The following is a 24000-nucleotide window of genomic DNA, read 5'->3' on the forward strand; positions in this document are numbered from 1 at the left end:
CACACACACACACACACACACACAGACACACACACACACACACACACACACACACACACACACACACACACACACACACACACACACACACACACACACACACAAGCATGCACACCAACAAACAATTTATAGTATCACTATTTCACCTATGGACATCTGTGGGAACTGAACTACCCTTTTAAACCCACGTAGACAGAGTGAACATGCTGACTCCCCAGAGAAGGCACCTCAGCCAAGAATCAAACTTTAGACCCAAGTACTGTGAGTCAGCAGCATTAACTGCAACATCACTATGCCACTTGCTACATAATTCATTAGCTGCTCTCTGACTCATAAAGTGAGTGGAGAAGGTAAATATCAGCATTAATACACAATCCCTACTACCCAGGATGTCAGTGTCATTACTCCATTACTCAGGTAAATGAGTTTTTACAAGTAGAATGTCCAGAATCAATACTTTGAATCTTGGAATATAGTTTTATGTAACTCCCCAATGTGAAAAATGTAGGTACCCTATAATAAAGAATTAATCCGATACTCACCTGCCCCTTGTCACTTACCACATCCCCTATTATATTCTCATAGTTCAGGGGTTACAGAATCTTCAAGAAAAAGAAATGCTCAGTACTGCAAAGAAAGTTATTACTGCCTTCACCAAAAACTGAATGAACTCATACTTTTTAAATGCTAAAATCGGGGGTGTGAGGGCACAGCTCCCAGCATAGAAAGTGCAGTGGAGTCTGCCCAACGTGCAACAATAGTTACATAACGCTGTGATTTTGCTTAGCTGCTGATTTCCATTTGTCTAGGTTAGTTATTGACTCACTGTATGCGACTTTAGTTCATACTACTGTAATAGTGGTAAAAGAGAGTCATTTCTTCATTAAAGAGCAACATAGTCCAACAATCAGTAACTTATTAAACAAAGTAATACTTGGGAAGACTGCAGAGATGCTATTCTTTGCACTATGTGTAGGATTTAGTGTGTTTCAGGGTAAGTAAAGTAGTAGTGTACAATTCCTATTACATTCACTAACTGGATTTTATCTGTAAATCCATCACAAGGAAATACACTAGACATAACCCAGCAACTAACAATCATGGTATTGCTGTGTGATGCAGAAGTGGTTTCATTTTCATGTCCCGACTACATTGGATTAATTTACACATCTGTCAGGCTGTTGTGAAAGCTCCAGATATTCAACACTTCTGGCACTGAAACCTTTATGCTATTTGGATTTCTTCTTTTGATCATTTCTGGGGCTTTTTGCATCTATTATGGGTTTCTGACATGGACCCTGACAAGGAAGAAGACATTCAAAGATTTATCCAGCAGATATTAACTATCAAAAAAAAAAATGGCAGTGCCCAGGGAGGCTACAGCTTTGTTAGCTCATCAGGGAAAAATGCTTATTCCTGCTTCTTTTGCACACAAAAAAAAATGAAAAAAAAATCACTTTCCAGATGTTTTTATGTGGATACAATTACTTATAACAGAAGGAAATTACTGGAAATTAAATGGATTACTAGAACAAACTGCTGGCTTGAATCTTTGCTATCTGCGGAGTACTCATGGCCTGCTTCACTTGCAGAAATCCTGGTTTTCTGCATTTTAAACATGAATGCCATCAGAGCTCTAAAACTCCACAGGGATGGTTCTGGAATGCTCCGTAGCAGCTACAAAAGAAAATGATGTGAAGGAACTAGAAAGAGAGGCTGCAAAGGCAGAGTCGCTGCTAAACTGAAGAGAACCCCCCACAGGCCTGCATTACATTCAGTATTACTTGCAAATGTCTGCTCACTGGATAATAAGATGGACTATCTGAGAATGAAGCTCACAAAAAATAAGGTGAGGGACACTTGTTTGTTCATTTTCTCTGAAACTTGGCTGCATGGTGACATTAGTGACAATGATGTGAACCTAGATGGGTTAATTCTCATTAGAGCAGATAGATGTAACGAACAGAGTGGTAAAGCTAAAGGTGGTGGTGTATACATCCATGTTAATAACATGGCTCAAGCATACTGCTCCAAAGATGTGGAAATACTGACATTAAAATGGAGACCTTTCTATGTACCAAGGGAAATCAGTGGGATATATGTCACAGCAGTGTATATTCCCCCCAATGCTAACACTACTGAAGCTCAAAATAAACTCCATGATATTATCTGTGAGCTACAAAGCAGAAACGCAGAATTTGCACATCTGACAGCAGGTGATTTTAACAGAGCTGAGCTTAAGGAGGTGCTACCCCATGTGGATTTCCCCACCAGAGGGGGAATACCTTAGACAAAGCTTACAGCAATATTAAAGGAGACTTTAAAGCCTTGAAACACCCCAACATAGGCAGCTCGGATCACACTGCCATCCTGCTTCTGCCTGCCTATAAGACGGCTTTGATCAGAGAAAAAAACAACTAAACAGATCAGAGTCTGTCAGGAGGGTTCCATGGATTGCCTTCAGGACTGTTTCAATATCACCTGCTGGGAGGTCTTCAAAGACACCTACACTGAATCAGTTCTTGCTTACATAAATAAATGCATGGAGGATGTAACCATGACTAAAGCCATTACTATAAGAGGTAATCAGAAGCCCTGGCTCACCAGGAATGTCTATGAGTTACTGAAGGAAAGAAACACAACCTTCAAGGCAAATGTCAAAATAAGCTTAAAGGTGGCCAGGTCAAATCTGAAGAAAGGGCATCAAAGAGGGAGTATGGGAAGAAAATTCAGATCTGCTTCCAAGACATGAGGAACATGAGAAGCCTATGGCAGGTGATAAAGCAGCTTATGGACTATAATGTGATGACAGTTTGGAATTCCTAAATGAACTAAACTCCTTCTTTGGCAGATTTGAGGAGAATAACACCACCGTACCTTCTAAAACAAACACTGACAAAGAGGAGATAGTGTTCAACTTAAACTCTGAGGAGGTGAGACTTTAGCTTAAGAAGGTGAATCCTAGGAAGGCTGCTGGACCAGATGATATAACTGGCAAAGTGTTGAAGGGGTGTGCTGATCAGTTATGCCTGGCACTGACAGACATCTTAATCTTATCCCTTGCTATGGAGAAAGTACCCTCGCATTTCAAGGAAACACATATTGTCCCACTTCTGAAGAAACTCAACCCTACCTGCCTCAATGACTTCAGACCAGTCGCCTTAACCTCAAACGTCATGAAGTGCTTTGAGAGAGGATTGTGAAAAAACATAATTAAGTTCTATGATACATTCCAGTTTGCATACCAAGCAAATAGATCAACTGTGGATGTGTTATAAGTTCACTTCAGCTTGCACTAAAACACCTAGAAGGGAGGAACAACTACATAAGGCTGCTGTACATCGACTTCGGTTCTGTGTTCAACACTGCAATATCGATGCAACTGGTGGATAAGCTTGTGAAACACGGGATAAACAAGCACCTATACAACTGGGCTCTTGCCTCCTGTAACCAAGTTTCATGGTCAAGCCTGATCAAATGAATTGACTAATCTGCCCACGCAACTAAGGCATTGCATACCATACCTCCATGCCTCTCAACCTCTTAGCATAAAAAATCTGGACAAAGCCTAAATAATGGGGGAATAAAGGCCCAAAAATAAGGACAAAAATTAAATATTGCTCTTACAGACAGAAAATTGCTAGAATAACAGGATTTGTGTTAGATGCATTTTTCTGAAAGATATGAAGTCACTCATATATGTCATTATTTAGTGACTTCAGTCCTCTGTGAATTGCCAGAAAACCACACATTTTATGAGTCCAAAAATATAAGGCAAAAATCTGGACAGTTGAGGTACGCATACCTTTCAACCTGGAAACAACACCTCTCAATGTACAGTCCTGAATATTGAAGTTCCCCAAGGTTGTGTGCTCAGCCCCTTACTCTTCACCATCCTCACCCATGTCTGTACTGCAAAACATAACTCAAACCATATTATAAAATTCACTGATGATACCACAGTCGTAGATCTCATTAGTGGTGGAGATGAATATAACTACAGGGATGAGGTGAACACTTTGATTGCCTGCTGTGACAGGACAAATCTGGACCTAAATGTTAATAAGATCAAAGAATGATTATGTACTTCAGGAAAAGGGCAACAGTTCACAAACCACTCACTATCAAAGGGGAGGTAGTAGAGAAAGTCAAAACAACCAAGTTCCTGGGCCTTCACATCTCAGATGACCTCTCCTGGTCTGTTAATACCAACCATTCCATCAAGAAGGCCCAACAGAGGCCTCACCTCCTGAGAAGCTCAAAAAGGCAGGTTCACACTGTCTGCTCTTACCACTTACAGGGGAGCTATCGAGAGCATCCTCACTAACAACTTCATAACATCGCATCTGCAGACACCAACCATAACACCCGATACACTGAAGCCTCTTTTTTTCATTTAACCCTGCTGCTCTGAGCAGTTGCCAGTATTACTATAATGCAATATGATGGCTATACTGAGTCACGTTTAAAGTTAACAAGTGCAATACGGTATCTAAACACCTGCTATTTACTAGTCTCTATTTATTCTCTATCTTAACGGTGGAGGTTTGGTGGTGGGTAATTATATATTTATTATTTATCATTGGATAATGGGTATTGAGTGTGTTTTTGTAATGTGAACTACCTCTTGCATGTCATACGTGTTCATAGGTTCATAGGTGTGTACTAGGCTAATGGCCCTGGAGCCTTTACAAGCCTAGCCCATAGGATTACCCTGGCATTATGCCACCCAACCTTTTTTTTCTAGTGCTTCTGTCGAATAGAGCCACTGGAGTGATCCCCGGGGTAAATGTTCTATTTCCCATCCACTCATCAAGATTTCTCTTGAAGAGGGCCAGTGAGGTGCACTGCTTGACATGTATGGGAAATCTATTCCATAGCATGGCCCATCTCTGGGTTATGAACCTGTCCCTCCAGTATGTTCTGTTGATTGTAGTAATGAGGTTTAGGTCTCTGGAGTGTGTGGTGCGGAGGGATTGGGATTTCTTTAGATGTACCATTTCTAACAAAGCTGGGTCAGACATGGCTTTGTAAGTCAAGCAAAGATCGTCTCTAAGTAGGCGATATGAGACAGAGAATATTTGGAGTTTTTTTAAGTTTGTCCATATAGAACAAGTGTTTAAGGTCTAGGATACTCTTTGTGAGGTACTTTTGCAGCCTCTCCAGTTGTATCAGGTGTCTAGTGAGGCACATGCCAAATGGGGCATTGTACTCAGTGATTGGCCTAATGAGGGAAGAGTAGAGGGAGACAATGACCTCTTTCTTCCTGGATGGAAAACCCTTAGTAATGAGATTTTTATTTATTTATTACATTTTGTTGACTGGGAATGTCCAACTGGGCCAGAGGCAGACCTCCCAACCGTCCCGAATTACTTGGTTTTTACCGAGTTTTGGGGTCCAAATGAAGGGGTGCCACGATTCCCGATTGGCGCCCCTTCATTTCCGATTTCTTTGCCTTATTTTTTAATTTTTTAAAATTTTCGCGCTGTTGGAGCTGACGTCATCACGTGCGCGATGACGTCAGCTCCGTCAGCACTACCAGCCAGTCGGAATTGAGCTCCTTGAGCTCGCGTCATCATTTCCGGCTGGCTGCAAGCAGTTGCTGCATTTGAAAAGCTTGCCACCAAATTGCCAATCCTGTTAAAAGTTAAAACAGAAACACTTAGCTGCCGCCTGCCTGCTATTCGTTTGGACTGGGACTTTATCACTTGTATTGCCCGAGGCCGAGAAAGAAAGCTGCAGCCTGCCGTTCGTTCTGGGAGCCTGGGACTATCTGAGAAAATATGCGTTGCCTGCCCAAGAAAGCTCTGCCATTCAGGACTGGTGGTATCAGGTAAGGAGGGACAGGAACCAGCTGTCATTCGTTTTCTGTTTATTTTAAATGCGAGGGCCGAGGACTGCTGCCATTATTTTTAACTTGCTGTAGGGAGCTGAGCTGACATTCATTTGAACAAAGTGTGTGTGTGTGTGTGTGTGTGTGTGTGTGTGTGTGTGTGTGTGTGTGTGTGTGTGTGTGTGTGTGTGTGTGTGTGTGTGTGCGTGTGTGTGCGTGTGTGCGTGTGTGTGTGTGTGTGTGTGTGTGTGTGTGTGTGTGTGTGTGTGTGTGTGTGTGTGTGTGTATGTGTGTGTGTGTGTGTAGTGTGAACAGGAACCAGCTGCCATTCGTTTTCTGCTGTTTATTTTAAATGCGAGGACTCTGCTGCCATTACTCTTAAGCTGCTGTATTAGGAGCTGCCATTCATTTGAACAAAGTATGTGTGTGTGAGAGCTATGGTGAGAAGTGAGAACTGAATTCAATAAATGATAGCCATTAAGTTTCAGTCTTCCTGTTGTTTAAACTGCTGATTTAGCATAGTGGTATGTTGCACTAACTGTAGTGTGTGTGTATAGTGTTCTGGGTTCAAGTCAAGACTTGCCAGTAACAAGCATGGGGGTAAACACGTTTTATTCTAGCAACTTTCCAGAATTATACAAGCAATGTTTAAAATGTGTCCCTGGTTTTTAAAATGTGTCCTGGTTTTTGAACTTTTGACCCCCCCCCTGAAAAAAACCCTGAAATTGAAAGTGTGAGAAGCTGTGCAAGATGCCTATGGCTTTCTCTACTGTCATTCTATTTATAGTGTGTGTGTGGAAGTAGACTTTTTATGATGGAAATGTTCTGAATTGGGCAGTTTTGTCATTATTGGTTCATGCATTTTGTTTCGTTGCCTACAGTACGGCCTACTGGAAAAAATGTTCTCTCAAACAATACATTTAAAATGTGCTCTAACAAGTGTGCTGTATTATACAAGGAATATAACTTAATAAAGTCAGGAAGGTGTATCAAATGAAAGAACACATATGTGTGCAAGGGGCCAATGATTTGAAAATGGCCCAAATGTAATCTTTATCCCTTATTGGCCAGATGTATTTTCTTTGGATGTGGTGCAGGTTTCAATACTGTTTCAATGAATGTGATTTTCAAGAGCAGAGAAGTTTTAATTCCAAGTGGTTTCAATACTGTTTCAATGAATGCGATTTTCAAGAGCAGAGAAGTTTTAATACCAAGTCTATTTCAATTTTGAAACAGTATCGCTTTATTTATCAGATGTCTGTTAGTGTTTGTGCATTGATGATGTGCCTCAAAATGTAAAAATAAAATCCAAATCTTTACTATAGAAGTAAAGTAGTATGCAGTTGCACACATTAGTGTTTATGATAAATGGGGTGAAATAGCCAGATAATGAGACTTTGGAATGGCTGCAGGCAGGGGGACTCTGGTCTGGTGTCATATTTTGGTTGTCTGTTCTTCAGTTTGTGTTTGAAAGTTGGTATCCCACAATTCCATCGGAGTGGGTGGGGTTACATAATTATGTATGCAAATGAGATGTTAATTAGCATACAGATTTGTACCTATTTTTCATGGCCCTTGTCCAGATTTCTGATGTTTCCAGGTTGAGAGGTATGGCCAGAGGCCCATTTTCAGCAGAGGCCTGGGGAGAAAAGCTCCACAGAAAATACAATACAAGTAGATTTTAGATACACAGATTTTCACAAATTAGAATGCAATTTTACAAATCAAAAACAAACATCACAAAAATAGTATGCATTTTTACAATATCAAAAACATCAATATCAAGAAGAAACTTTACACGAGAATTGTTTGTTTACTGGTGTAGATGTGCCACATAGAAGGACTTTCTGACCACAGTGGCAATGTGGTGGCCAAATGAGAGGTTGCTGTCAACCTGTGTTCCTAGATCTCTTATAACGCCTTCTGTATTCAGTGGACTACCATCGATGTGGTAATTCAAGGGAACTGGGTTTTTCCCAAGGGGGGGGTGATGACACATTTTTTGGCATTGAGCTTAAGGCAATGGTTCTGACACCAGTGGTTGGTCTCATTGAGACCTTTCTGTAGGATGTCAACATCACTTTGGGAGTTAATAATAGCTCTCATCTTGCAATCGTCTGTAAATTTTGTCCCTTTGTGTTGGCCTGGACTTCAGAGAAGTAGATACCAAACAGGAGAGGACCTAGGATCGAACCCTGTGGGACTCAACTTGTGACTGGTCAACAGCCTGACTTGGAGTCAGCTTCTTTCACACTGTGGGTTCTATCTGTGAGCCAGTTTGCAACCCACCTAGTGATATAGGGGTTGATGCCTAGCTTAGTGAGTTTTTCTATGATTCCTGAGTGGGGAATGGTATCAAAGGCCTTGGCCAAATCAAGGCAGGCTGTATGAACCACCTTGCCTTCATCCACAGCTCTGGTGACTGACTCAAAGAAGTCGACCAAGTTGAGCAGGCATGATCTAAACCAAACTGTGTAGGATCCAGAGTTTGTAGATTTCCTATATCCTTGTTTATTAGGTACTTGATTATACATTCCATAGCTTTGCATATCAGACTCATCAGGCTAATGGGGTGATAGTTCCCGTGGTCTGTAGTCCCTCCTCTCTTGTGGAGAGGGATGACTGTAGCAGTGTGCCATTTGGTAGGGACAAAGCCTGAGGTGAGGCTGTGATTGAACAGGGCACACAGGTGAGGTGCCAGTTCCCTCTGCAGTTCATGTAGAATACATCCATGGATATTGTCAGGTCCCATAGAAGCTGTATTATTGGCCTTGGACAGTGCTGTTTTAATCTGTGCAGCAGTAATACTGGATGCCTGGCAATCTACTGGTATTGTGATTTGTCCTTTGGAGGGGGAGAGAGGGGGAAAGTTGGCACTGAATCTGTTGGCCAGTATATTGGCAATATCTGTTGGCTCGGTATAGGAAATACCATTGTGCAGTAGCTCAGAGAAAATCTGGGTATTGCCATGGAAATTCTTTACATAACTATAGAAGGCCTTGTGGTTGTCTTTACTATCTGCTGCAATTCTGTTTTCATAGCTAGCTTTAGAGGATTTGATGAGGGATCTCAACCTTTTGTTGAGGCTGATAAGGGAGTTTTTCCAGTCTTGGGACTTCATCTTATTCTGCATCAGTTTTCTCCTTCTGTTGTAGAGTTTGTTTATGGCAGGGGACCATCAGATTGGCTTCCTTTTGTTTGAGGAGAGCATCTTGGTTCTATTGGGTATGGCAAGATACATGCATTTGTGTATGTGTTCGTACAGTGCATTGGTGTATGATTCAGCAGTCATGCAACTATTCTCCATTTGCATGGGTGCCATGAAGTTAGCTACCTCTGTTTTAGGAGCCCAAAGTTAGCTTTGGAGAAGTTTTTCATGGTGTTGTTATTTTCTTTCTTCGGTTATACCACTGTATCTATGTTATGTGCACTACATTTCTTTTGTGAGCTGACATTTGTAATTTCATTTAGGCTGCACTTATGTGACCCTGAATGACAATAAAGTTTCTTCGAATCTTTGAATATAGAGAATCCATGATAAGACAGCACATCTGGCAAGTAATAAGAATCCTAAAAAGTAGTCTACAAAAAGCAAAAAACATATTTAATGGTGTATCAACAAATAAAAAATGTGCCCAAAAATGGAACCAAGAAGTTTGTTTATTTAATAGATGTTTTTTAAACTAGTTATATCTCACTGAAATGGAATATTGTTTGTGCCCATGTCTTTAAGGAACAATGAGATTCTCAAATTCAATGAGACTTTTAATGAGATTTTTTGTAGTCATATTATGTACTTTTACTATTTAAGAAGGTTGTTTGTTACATTCATGGTTCTGATGAAATCCCATTACATTTGGAGGGATGAAAGCGCTTAACCAGATGGTCTTATTCCTTGTGTTTTATTAAATTACTCCCCTGTAGTTTACAGCCTGTGAGTAGACTGATTCATTTTGTACAAGGGCTTTTGTGTTTTCGCAGATTACACTATGTAATGTGAGTCATTCCTTCTGGTTTTCCTGGTTTTATATTGGCTGCACAGTCACACATTCCGTTATGTATTGCAGTCAGGGCTGGAGTGAATGTTCAGTGTAATCAACCTGCCCCTACCATGGAGGACAATCATTTGAATGATTGGTTCAAACAAGATCTGGGATTTACTAGTACCTATGGAAAGGACACTACTTCACCCCCCCCCCCCCAAAGGCAGCTTAAACACTTTAATAGCACATTTAGAAAAAAGACTCATGAAGGTATGGAACTTGCAGCTTGATAACTGCTTTTTACAAGAGTGCCTTAATAAAAAAAAAAAGTCCCAAAGGGGTTTTGAATTTTTAGATTTCCAAATGGCCTTGTTTTTAATAGTGTTCAATACAAGAAACTGATTACTATGTTTGATAAACATGGGTTTGAATTGATGGATTTCATTTTTAGATGGAAAACCACACAGATTAGTGCTTTGTTTGGTGAAATAACTGTGTTAAACAAAATTATTAATGACTTGCTATTTGATTTAAACAAGTTTAAATATGACCGAGGTTTTCTTAAGGTAGAGGAGAAATATAAGTTTATTGTTAATCGTAAGAGAAAGAAGTTACTGAGAGAACAGAATGTTTATGCAAACAATAGGGCATACCCGATACCAAAAAATATGCAATATACTGATACAACTCATGACAATATTAACAGGTTTGATGTTACTACTTATCACAACCAAGCTGGCGCTAGTCCTTACTCTCTTAGAGAGGATTATAATGGCAGTGTGTTCAAGGACACACCTACACCAGACTGTCATCTAAATGATTTAGACGAATCCCCCACCCCCCAGTAGATAAGAAAGGCTGGGTACAAGACCAAAAGAACCAGTCAACCTTTTTTACAACTCTCCCCCCAATCCCATCATGAGAGAGGAAGAAGACAAGGGAGGGGGTGAGGTTCAGTGAGGGGTGAATCGAAGAGAATTTACAATTAACTTTTATTCCAACAGGAATTCCCAATGTTTCAATAGATGATACTTGTTTGGTAACGGATGAGAAAATTGTTTCATACAAGGGGTTCAAATTTTTCATTTACAGTGACTTACATATCACCGTTGATCATTTTTTACATTTAAGTAAAGGTTTCAAGTTTGTTACTAATTCTTCAACTGATATTTCAGATGTTTTCCTAGAATTCAAATTGTTTGTAAGAAAACTGAACCTGTCTATTCAGTTACTTGAACAAACCAGATGTACTAACACGTTCACCCCTACTACCCTGAGAAAGAAAGGTATTCACAACCCTCCCTTGAACATTGCTATTGGTATTTTTGAGAAATGTTGTATCAAAGACCTTTATGACTTTCAAGGGGTCTCTGTAAGAAAACTCTCTTTAGATGAACAGCGTACACTTAATACATTGAGAAACAACTACTCTATCAGGGTGATGAAACCAGATATGGGGGGGAGGTGCTATAGCAGATAAAATTTACTTTGTAAGTAAGATTCAGTTTGACTCAAGGCATAGTTACGTATGAAATCTACAATTTTCCTTTTATTAAGAACTCCCTTATACTGGCCATTTTTGGTAACCCAAAAGTGCATAAAAATGCTGATGACCCTCCTTATAGGTTGACAGTGTCTGCTAATGGTTATAAAACTTACCCATTAGCAATATATGTTGATTGGACTCTCAAAAACGTGTTAGATGGCACCCAATACATTTTAAAGGATTCTTGGGATTTTCTTAGCAAGTTGAAACATGACTTTTACAGTGATGACAATCAAAGCTGGGTCCAGCAGTAGGTGGCATAGGCAGTCACCTAGGGCCCCGTGGCTTGGGGGGGGGGGTACTCTGGCCAGGAGGCCTAAGTACTAATTTAAACAAAAATTCTTAACACTACAGTGGTGGCGTCTTCTCCTTTAAGAAGACCAGGCATGTGTCCCATGAATGCCACCACAGATGTAAAGTCATTCCACACTTGCATGCAGAATTTAAAGTTCTAGTAGGAGACAAGGTAAGTGAGTGTGTGTGTGTGTGTGTGTGTGTGTGTGTGTGTGTGTGTGTGTGTGTGTGTGTGTGTGCGTGTGTGTGTGTGTGTGTGTGTGTGTGTGTGTGTGTGTGTAATTTATACTAGTGGTTCTGTTTGTTTTTGAATGGGAGAAAAAGTGCGTATGTGTATGTGAGTGTATGTAATTTAAACTAGCTGTTTTGTTTCTGTATGAGAAAGTGTGTGTTTGTATGTAATTAAACCTAACCATTCTGTTTGTATGCAAGATAGTGTGTGAGTGTGTGTGTGTTACTGTGCTGAGTGAGTGAAGGTAGGTGCATGAGTGTGGGTGTGTATGTTTAAAAATACCTCTCAACTGTCCAGATTTAGCCTCATAGATTTGGTCTGTGGTTTTCTGGCAATTCACTGAGAACTGAAGTCACTAAATATTGACATATATATTACTTCGATTTTATATCCTTCAGAAAATGCATGCTAACACAAATACTGTTATTGTAGCAGCTAAGCTAAAAAGAGCAATATTTAAAATCTGTCCCTATTTTGGGCCATTGTATCCCCATTATGTCAGGATTTGTCTAGATTTCTTACACTGAGGTTGAAAGGTATGCGCACCTCAACTGTCCAGATTTTTGCCTTATATTTTTGGACTCATAAAATGTGTGGTTTTCTGGCAATTCACAGAGGACTGAAGTCACTAAATAATGACATATATGAGTGACTTCATATCTTTCAGAAAAATGCATCTAACACAAATCCTGTTATTCTAGCAATTTTCTGTCTGTAAGAGCAATATTTAATTTTTGTCCTTATTTTTGGGCCTTTATTCCCCCATTATTTAGGCTTTGTCCAGATTTTTTATGCTAAGAGGTTGAGAGGCATGGAGGTATGGTATGCAATGCCCTAGTTGCGTGGGCAGATTAGTCAATTAATTTGATCAGGCTTGACCATGAAACTTGGTTACAGGAGGCAAGAGCTTGAATCCTCTGCACCAACTACCAGACTGCTGACAGAATTGTGAGTTTGAGTTTCAGTACATTTTCAGGGAATTATGAGTCTCAGTGCCTTTTTCAAGGGATTACGAGTTTCAGTGCATTTTCATGGAATTGTGAGCTTCAAGGGAGGAAGTGAAGTGTTCCGTTGCTCATGCTAAGTCTGTTTTCAATCTGCAACTAACTGTTTTGTTTAGCAAGTGGTAGTCAGTATTTGCACTATAGAATTTGAAAGCCATGTTAGTAGCATAATTGCCTTTGGTGCACAAAGCTGTGGATTCTACTCCCACACTATGCAGATGAAGTGCTGATATTGGGGTGTCCTTTCCATTGTTGATTATTTGATGCATTTTAAGGGGGATAGGAGTTCTGCACACTCCTGACTGTGCCCTCCTTTGTATCAGCTGCCTATTAACTTTGAACTTGTTGATTTGTCAGTCATTCCCTATTGCAATATTACCAAATTACCAGTTTTTTAATGTAACATCAGCAATTTAATTCTTCAGTGGCAGCAGGTACTTAATTTGTAGTTGAAACACTAAAATGTAAAGTTGTTTGCCATTAGCACCCTCTTCATTAGTTACAGATCTCTTTAATGTGGAATTATTCAGAAGACTTTTACTTATGCAAACATTGTGCTTATTGACTGATATTGGTGGATTGTAATGGCAGATGTCTGAGTGGCCTTTTTTGGTTGACATTTTTTGAAATGGGTAGTTTTGTCAATATTGGTTCATACATTTTGTTTCATTGCTTATTGACAGAATGTTCAAAACTACAAATTTAAAACATTCTGACAAGTGGTGCTGTATTATACAAGGAATATGATTTAATACAATCAGGAAGGTGAATCAAAGAACACATACATGTATGCATGGCCTTAAAATGTGTGCAAGGAGCTTGTGGTTTGAAAAATAGCCCAAAGATAAAATGAATCCTCCACTGGCCAGATGCATTTTCTTTGAATGTGAGTTTTAATGCCGTTTCAATGAATGTGAGTTTTAAGGGCAGAGACGTTTACTGCTCATGCTGAGTTTATTTTCATTGTGAGACTATATTGTTTGTTTAGCAAATAGCTATCAGCGTTTGTGCAATTTTATTTCAATATCTGTAATCATTGTAGAAGTAAATAAGAAAGCAGTAAGGACACTGACAGGTCTGAGCAGTGTTTATGGTAAATGGGGAGAAATAGCCAAGTAATGTAACACTGGAATGGCTGGGAAGGGGGCGGCTTTGGGGGGTAGGGGGTTGCTGGAGGAGATGCTGCTTTGGGGTGCCCATTCTATTACTCTGCCAAGGGCCCCATTTGACCTTGATCTGGCTGTGATGACAATATGTTTTTAACAGTGGATGTAGTCAATTTATTTTCATCGATCTCCCATAAAATGGGATTGGATTTTTTTCCATTCAGCACTTTTAGAGTTTACACAACTAGATTACCACTCTATTAGGATAGTTATGGAACTTAAACTTACTAATCACTTCATTTTCTTTGAGGGTGAATATTTCAAGCAGGTGTAGGGGGTTGCCATGGGATGCTGCATGTGCTCCGATTTATGCAAATCTGGTGAAGTACATGTGGGAGAAACGGTATATTTTAGACTCCCCCTACTCAGGTTGTTGGACATGTTATTTGAGTTACTTGGATGATTTGCCTTTTCTTTGGGTGGACTGAGAAGAGAATATACTTTGTTTTATTGAATTTTTAAACACTAACACACTATTTTTAAAATCTACCCACCATTTTGCTAAACACTTATGTCATTAGCTGGATGTTTCCATTTCAAAAAAACAAATTGTTAAAAAAGTTTGAGTCCACTATTTATAGGAAATAAACTTTTTCTAACACCTATCTGCACTACAAAAGTTGTCACCCCTATAGTAGTAAAAAAAGTGTGTTCGAAGGACAACTTGTCAGGACAGCTAGAATGTTAGAATGTAAGATGACCAATATGTTTCTAGAAAGGGGGTACCCACATAAATTGCTTAACATTATACGATGAGAGATAACAAAAGGTTGGAGTACAAAATACCTCCTTTTAGGATCGAACCTTGTGAATAACCACTGACAATGGTGAAAGAACAGACCTATAACAGTTTTACTTATGTTCTAGTTAGAAAATTTGATGGTGTCTCTCTGGAAATAAAAAAATATATTAAAAATAACTGGAATTTATTTAAAATAGACCCTGACTTGGATGGTGACAAAAGTAGTTTTATTTACAAAACAGGAAAAAAAAATTTAAATACCTATTTGAAAAAACACCGAAGTTACTTATAAACAACCTTCCTTCAGGCACACATAAATGTGGAGCCTGTAATCAGTGCTCCTACATTTTTGAAAGAGACACCCTTGTGGTTAATGAACAAAGACTGAAACTGGTCAAAGGTAACTCTTCCACTAAAGGAATAGTATATATATTGCTACCTTTAACAGCTGTAACAATTTTTCTGTTGGAAAAACAGAAGGATGCTTTAGTAAATGTATTTACAAACACGACTACAATATTTCTAAAGGAAATGTGAACAGTTCCCTGTTTAAACATACTTTGCTATGTACAAATTACAAAAAAATACTTTTTGGTATTTTAGAGGTTGTCACCCCAAATGAAAAGGGGAGGTAACTGGGAAACATTTTTTAGAAAATAGAGAGTTAGGTTGGCAGCTAAAGGTAAATGCCTCTAACCCTCCTGGCTTAAATGACCACCCCCTCACTTCTACCTACTTTAAAGTTGACAACCAGGAGATTATAACATATGTGTATAAGTTTATGACAACACATATTCATAGAGATGCATATATTTTATTTTCAATATTATGTTTTTATCTAACAAATTTTACAAATTTTATATGTTTTTAGGTTTTTTTTGTATTAGTTTATTTATCTAACAGCTTTTTTAAAACACTAGTTACATCTGACTGAAATGGAATATTCATTGTGCCTATGTCTTTAAGGAACAATGAGATTCTCAAATTCAATTAGACTTTCAATGAGATTTTTGTAGTCACATGATGTATCTTTTACTATTTAATAAATTTGTTTGTTACATTCATGGTTCTGATGAAGTCCCATTAGATTTGGAAGGATGAAAGTGCTTAACCAGTTTGTCTTATTCCTTGTGTTTTATTCAATTATTGTTCTGTGGTTTCTCTAGGAAAGAAGATAAACTCTATATCAGCAGCTAAATTTATACTGGGCATACAATTAATTAACATAGGACAGTTTAGTCTGGCAAAATAACTGTAAAACAAAGTATGAGAGTAAACAGAAGGTGTTATATTTCATCAGGGCACTTTTCAATGAGTGCTGCTTCACTAAAGAAAACCGAATGAAACAAATACTAAACAAAACAAAACAAACTGAGCTATTTACAGGATTTGTAGAATCCTCCAACACATACTTTCCCCAAGCAGACTTCTTACAAGACTACCTGATTATAGTAAACTTCAATGTACTAGCAGCAAGGAACAGAGGGTGTTTCCTGATACTCTCATACAGTATGTGGCTTGAATGCTGAGATGTTCTCTACCTGAGTTAGGCAAACATAATCTATTCACTGAACCTACAGCCTGCGAAGGAAGGTTGTTCCAGATGTGGGACGTAACAGTGAGAAGGTCTGAATTCCAATTTTCACATCTTGGTCAGACCAACTTGCATGCTTCACTGGTAGTAGATCTCAAAGGATAGCTACAGGGGATTACATTTAGGTCTGCTAATGGGTTTTGACCTATAGTCCTGAGTTTGATTCTCTTAGCCTCCATTTGCCTTCTGTGTGACCTTGAGCAAATCACTTAACCAAACAATATCCCATGTATTCCATGAAAACAAGGCTTGTGCCTACTGGTTTTACCCAGCTATCAAGGGATTAAAATAAAATAAACAAAATATTCAGTTCACAACACAAGGAATGATAACAGTTCATGCCATGACGCTTGAAAATAAACAGCTGCAAGTACAGTGCCATCACCCCATTTCAAGCTCCTCTCTCTCTCTCTTCTTTGTTACTTTATCATGCTGATGGGGGGGCAGCCAACCTTGGCCACAGAACAGCACTAATATTATCATCTTTTCAGAATGGTTCAACCTGTTGACTTTGCAGTATCTATAATTGCATGTAAGCAAAAGCATTATGTAGGAGAGGCAAGTCAGGATTCAGCTACATTATCCTACACTAAAGGCACTATTTTCATAAAAGTCACCTTTCTTTCTAGGCAGTGGAGTCTATTAATTAGTAGCAAAAATTGGTTTGCCCATTAGTTCTGGTGAAGAGATCAATATAGGAGGTAACAATTACAGAGGGGCTGACTTCAAAGTATTTCACTGTCTGAATAACATCCAAATAAGGAGATATCTTTCCACATTCAGAACTGGCCTACACCATTCCTTTCTTATTAATAAACCTCTTGTAGGGTACATCATTTAAAGTTTTTCTAAAAAAAAGATCCACTCAATTACCTTTAGTCACTTTAGCTATCACACAGTCATACTACTGCAAATAAATAACATCTTTCCATTAAGGCATCTCGACAGTGGTGAAGCAAACAATATACCGTTAAAACATGGTTATCCTTTCCCATTCCAGCCAACGGCGTATTTATTACTGTTCAGAGTGTGAAATAAGCTTACCAGGTCTGTAACTCTTTTGCTCATGATGACCTATTGGGCACATTTGTCTCTAATGATCCATTATACAAGGCCACTAGAAGCCCCAAAATTATATTGCTTACTTCATTCAGATACACAGTAGGTAGTCCATATGCTCCCCTCCCATGCCTTATCAGTTCTTAATGCATCTTATTCTTTTAGGCATCTTGTCATTTTCAAATGACATTTGACCTCCAGCCCTCTAACCTCCCTAACATTTTCTCTACATATTACACTATGAGTCAGTGGAAGGCCACTTGCAGCAAAACTCAATGCAGACAGCTTTTCTCCAAGATGGGAAATGCTGACTATGGCTGCTGCACGGGTCCTGTTTTGCTTGAATGCTTGAATGAACATAGTATAACAATCTCTCCAATATGGTATTACTCCTCCTTTTTGACAGGTGGCATTAGATAGGTATGTCTGTCAACCTCTGGGAGTTAAGGTAGAGAAGGTGAATTATTTAGGTAGTATAGCAAGACAGGACTATATGTGTCATGGGGGGATTTGACAACTTTTCACATAGCCATTTGCGCACACTTTGTGACAACCCCTATGGTGGAAATTTCAGATAAGCAAATGTTATAATAGTAGAAAACTATATGGCTCAGGGAACACATCAGAAGTAGAGCAAGGCTGAACATGAATTGAAGGTAGCTAACTCTCTGAAGGATACTCACAAGTGCATTAAGAGTATTCAAAGTAATATCTAATACTGCAATGAAGTCAGCGTGAACAGCATTACATACTCTGCTACTGAACCCATAGCAAATATCCTGGGTAATAAATTTATCTGCAACTTTCCCCTCCACACACCTAATACCCCCTTCCCTTGAATCTTTTAACACTGCTGCTCCCAGTCTTACCCTGGCATAAAAAGGATTAAGCGATGTAAACGACATTACAGGAAGCCTGTCTCATGAGCATTAGTCATGAAATATCACCTTAGCATAATCGCATGATTGCGGTGGCTAGTTAGGAACTTACCGTAACTGTAAATGTTTGAATATATCCACTGTTACAGTAGTGACAACATCCTGGGGGATTATGCCACTCCCTTCCCACTCCTGTCCAGGCGGTCACTCCCACCTGAATATCACTATATTGCAGTACAAGTGGGATGGCTGCCCATTGCATCTTTAGTTCTTTCATACTTTCCTTGGTTCCCACTAGTGGTGAGGTCTGATATTAGCATGAAAAGATAGTGGACCCCTGACCAGGATGCTCAACCAGAAGTAACCTACTATCTGGCCTCTCCAGACACTAGTAAAACTTAGGGATGAAGGGTACCATGTAAAGAAGAAAGAGGGTACAGGTAAAGACCAAGACTGGGTAGATACATACCTCAACCCTACAATGACCCCAGGACAGGACAGGCAATGAAAAGAAAGGAAAAGGTGGTTGGAGGGAAGGTGCTATTATTTAAACAGTTGACATACACCAACAATTATGGTAAGTTCCTAACACAGCTGTACTTTGTTCATTATACTGACTAATGCAGCTGTAGTGATAACATCTTGGGAAGATTCCCAAAGCTTATGAACCTTAGCATGGTTGGACCTGAGAAAAAATGAGTTGCAAAGGGCCCTGTGACATGGCTGTGGCAAACTCTGTCCTTATTCTGAAGGAGGTAAGCAGGTTTTATGTTTTGAATAGCAGCTTCCAAAATGGACTGAGTGCTGTCCCCTCTTAGGTCATGGTGGCTGCAGTGGTTCTACCAGAATGTGGCCTCACTTGCTCTGGGATAGTCTTACAATAGGATTAATAACAGAAGGAGATGCAATGTGCTACCCATTTGGAAATTGTTTGCTTAGAAACCAGCTTTCCCTCACTATCTTGCGCAATGGACACAAACAACCAGTCTGTTTTCCTTGTGGATATGCTCATCTAGAGAATGCAAGATCCTTTACCACAGTTCTTTTGGATAAGGCAAAACAAAAAATCAGCAAATGGCCTGAATCAAAATTTACATTTTTTTTCAATTTTTGTCATGAAGGAAGAATTAGTACAGACAGTGAATCTATCCATTTAAGGAAACGAGAAAGGTCTCTTTGTACATGAGGGCCTATTATTCTGAAATTCTCCTGGCAGAAGTGATCATCACTTAAAACAGTCCAGAGTTTTAATCTGCCTGTCACTAACAAGTAGGTCCTTCACTGGAGTTCGGGTAGACCCCACACTAGCATCCATGCATAGTATGGCTGGAAGTAGGTCCTTCACTGTAGTTCGGGTAGACCCCACACTAGCATCCATTCATAGTATAGCTGGAAGTAGGTCCTTCACTGGAGTTCGGGTAGACCCCACACTAGCATCCATGCATAGTATGGCTGGAAGTAGGTCCTTCACTGGAGTTTGGGGAGACCCCACACTAGCATCCATGCATAGTACGGCTGGAAGTAGGTTCTTCACTGGTATTCGGGTAGACCCCACACTAGCATCCATGCATAGTATAGCTGGAAGTAGGTCCTTCATTGGAGTTCGGGTAGACCCCAAACTAGCATCCATGCATAGTATAGCTGAAAGTAGGTCCTTCACTGGAGTTCAGGTAGACCCCACACTAGCATCCAGTCATAGTATAGCTGGAAGTAGGTCCTTCACTGGAGTTCGGGTGGACCCCACACAAGCATCCTTGCATAATATAGCTGGAAGAAGGTCCTTCACTGGAGTTCAGGTAGACCCCACACTAGCAACCATGCATAGTATAGCTGGAAGTAGGTCTTTCACTGGAGTTTGGGTAGACCCCACACTAGCATCCATGAATAGTATAGCTGGAAGTAGGCTCTTCACTGGAGTTCAGGTAGAACCCACACTAGAATCCATGCATAGTATAGCTGCAAGTAGGTTCTTCACTGGAGTTCGGGTAGACCCCACACTAGCATCCATGCATAGTATGGCTGGATCAGCAGTAGGATTGCTATGAAGATATTCACAGGAATTCACAACCTTGTCAAAATACTCTAGTATCCTGAGAGCAGAGGACAGGAATCCTAGCTTCAAAGATGTGTCACTAAATGTGTCTGTGAAAGCTTGTATCATAGAAGGTCCTACTACAGGTTATGTCTAAGGAAATCCCAGGAGATCCGTGTATCTCTTCTGGGCATCCCAGAACTTATTAGACTGTCATTTGAAATGATCATTCATTCTGCTGAGGGTATCATAAAATGAGAAATTCACTGGCTAGAGACAGAGGATCACATGTCTTCAGTATCTGGCTCATCATTAGGAGTGGAAGACATTGGTCCACACAGGACAGTTCATCCTCTTCTGAGTCAGAGGAATCTGATTCTGTTGGGGGTGTCTCCCTTCTTCTCTCAAAGTCTCCTAATTATCCCTGCTCTGAAAAGCAGATGCAGATTTTCAAGAAAGTGTGCCAAATCTTGATCCAGCTCCATTAAGTCCTGACACTGAGCCGACAGAGAAGAATGGGATGAATGCCCACCTAGAATATACTGAGGCAAGATGGAGGATGCCTGTTGCCCAGATACAAGGAGCCTGGATCCACGAGTGGTCACTTTTGAAGTGCCCATACATGGGCAGATGCTGACAACCTTTATCTTAGAATCAGGGATACACTAATGTACCAGCATTGAAGGGCTTCCACCATCGCTCTTAGAAATCAAGATACAGTGGGTCAGAAGTAAATGTCCACGGGTATGTATCCAGGCTGGTCAATGACTGGAGGTGCTCAGCTCCAGAGGGCATGTGCACAGTAACATCATCATGGGCAATTGCTTGGACCAATCTTAGATGTCACAGTCAATGGCTGTGAAAGTGCATCACTGGACCTGATGCCCATAAGCCTAGGGAGGTCTTTAGTTTCTGACTGGATATCATCCTCCTCTCTTATATCTTTCTCTCAAGAGCACTCTCTCTCCTTTTTGGGGTATACTGCATCTACAGTATATGTTTGGCTAATGCCATAGTGGCCTTGGTCAAGAAGCAAAATTGTTTACATTCAGAATGTGTTGAAGAGTCTTTTCTCTCCACCTAGTGGTCTTCTGGTTAAAGCATGCACAGTGAAGGCAGTTGGGAATGCCATGCATAGTCCCCAGACTGAATAAACACTGGGTGTGGAAGTCTTTATGTGGGATATGCTTTCTACATTAAATGCATCTAGAAAGTAACTTCTGACATCGCTACCTGATGCCTTAAAAGTCACAATAGGTGTAGGCATGCACATTGTAATCAAATAAGTAAAAGAGTTTCCCCACAGGACACTTATCTGAAAACTCTGGAAGGAAGAGCAAATTAATGGACAGATGAAAGATTGTGCAATAGACAATAATTTGCACTCATACTGTGTCAAAAAAAAATTAAAGATGGTGCAGGTAGCTGAATTTCTTATACCACTGATGTGCTAACATTCAGGTAGGAGGGTGTTCACCTGGTCAGGAGGGACAAGGGTGCAAATCTCTGTAAACCAGGCTGGATAGCAGCTGTTCTGATGCAGAGTTCCAAAGAATTTATTTCTACTTCTACAGTAGACAATATGATAAGTATTTAAGAGAGAAACAGGTTGTGTTATAGAGAGCATGAGTTAAGGGGTACATTAAAGTTTCTTTCAGCATTACATTTAGGCAGCACTTTCAATAAAATGTGTCATACAAAGCAGACCATTTGAAAAACAAAAACAGTGTACCGTTAACTCATACTCCTCACGAGTGTCAAGGGTATCAGAACGTAGATCTGTCTTCATGTCTTCAGCATCCTTAAAGGCCTGTAATGGAAAAAAATACAAGAATGTGTTAAAGGAAGAGACTTCAGAAGCAACCCTAATAAATAACATACAATATAGACAAGTCATTTCTGTAATTTATATTACCCTGTCACAGGCAAATAACTGTTTTCATCTGACAGTCAGTATAATTTCCTATACAACTGATTTCTCAGTTTAAGTAATGTTTGAGTCACTTGTTTCAAGGTATGACATCACATTGTAAGATACCTCACACTGTGACACTCCAGAATATTCTGGAGCACTTTATGTCATGGACTGCTACATGCACTAATGGCATCAGAATCTCATCAGTTCATTCTGGTCACACAGTTAGTTCATGCACCCACACCCATTGTTTTCCCTCCACAGACACTCTTCCTCCCCTTACCACTAATTCTGTGTCACTCATAACTCTCAACTGTCCAGATTTTCAATACATATTTTTGGTGTGTTCATTATAAAATTTGTTGTTTTCTAGTAAATGACTGAGGATTGAGGCCACTAATCACACGCATTTGAGTTTCAGCTTCATATCCTTCAGAAAATGGTTGCTGACAAAAATCATGATGTTCTAGCAACTTTCCAGGTCTATAAGAGCAGTGTTTAAAATCTATCCCTATTTTGGGGGCTTTGTTACCCCCCCCCATTATTTTAGGCTTTGTCCAGATTTCTTACTCTAAGAGGTTGAGGTATGATTCACTCCATGGAACTCCATCTTGTTTCGACTTAAAAAACAAATCCTGTCAGCCACAGAAACCTGAAGCAGCAACATATTCCACATTATCACTCCTGACATACAATTAGTCCTGTCACTATAGTAACTAAGTCTACTCCTTCCACAGTATCACTCCTGATGTACAATTAGTCCTGTCACTATTGTAACTAAGTCTACTCCTTCCACAGTATCACTCCTGATGTACAATTAGTCCTGTCACTATTGTAACTAAGTCTACTCCTTCCACAGCATCACTCCTGATGTACAATTAGTCCTGTTACTATAGTAACTAAGTCTACTCCTTCCACAGTATCACTCCTGACGTACAATTAGTCCTGTCACTATTGTAACTAAGTCTACTCCTTCCACAGTATCACTCCTGATGTACAATTAGTCCTGTCACTATTGTAACTAAGTCTACTCCTTCCACAGTATCACTCCTGATGTACAATTAGTCCTTTCACTATTCTAAGTCTACTCCTTCATGTTCGTCCATGTCGTAGGAGTGGTAATCCACATTGTAGCACCATTCCTGAATCATAGCACTGAGAGTCTAGCCTCATCAACATCTTTATCTCTGGTTACCCATTTGAAAAACAAAGGAAAATCCCCTCTTCCCAGTTCCTGCCTCAGTCTCTTCAAGGAGAACCAGAGGTCACTGACATCTTTTCATATGGCTTTATCTATTCCACATACCATCCATGCTATTCCCTTTAAGATTTTGTCTTTCTCTCTTTCTTTTCTTTCTATCAGGCTAATGTACTGAATCACGAGGGACCTTTTGTAGATGTAAATAATGTGCATAGCATACAGACTTACAAACATTAAGCTTTTACAACAAAGTAAATAAACCATCCTAGGAGCTATCCACATTCTACAGTATTTATTACTAAACGAGATGCAGCAGAAGGGATCTAAATGGAAATTAAAACAGAAACAGAAATTCAAAACATATAAGGTCAAGTGTAGCAAACATTAAATTGTGTTCCAGTGAGAGACAGAGTTTTACATTTCTGTTTCATGATGTTGACCTAGTGATATTCAAATACCACAGTTTCACTATCTGAAAACATTTTGTGGGTAGTGGTTCGGAGAATTAAAAATACAGCACA

The 24000-nt window shown here is 39.7% G+C and overlaps 1 protein-coding gene across 2 annotated transcripts in view; it reads right to left on the reverse strand.

Annotated features, from left to right (window-relative positions):
• The window catches only part of KIRREL1 (kirre like nephrin family adhesion molecule 1), a 1121500-nt gene that overhangs the window by 2345 nt on the left and 1095155 nt on the right, over window positions 1–24000 (reverse strand). For both annotated transcript variants that reach the window (XM_044059334.1, XM_044059335.1), the window contains one exon: window positions 22096–22173. In XM_044059334.1, coding sequence (XP_043915269.1) covers window positions 22096–22173 — 78 coding nt within the window. The remainder of the gene's footprint in view (window positions 1–22095; window positions 22174–24000) is intronic.

This window comes from Protopterus annectens, chromosome 17.part0 (assembly GCF_019279795.1).
Source record: "Protopterus annectens isolate FY-2018-M chromosome 17.part0, PAN1.0, whole genome shotgun sequence".
In the NCBI taxonomy this organism is placed as follows: Eukaryota; Metazoa; Chordata; order Ceratodontiformes; family Protopteridae; genus Protopterus; species Protopterus annectens.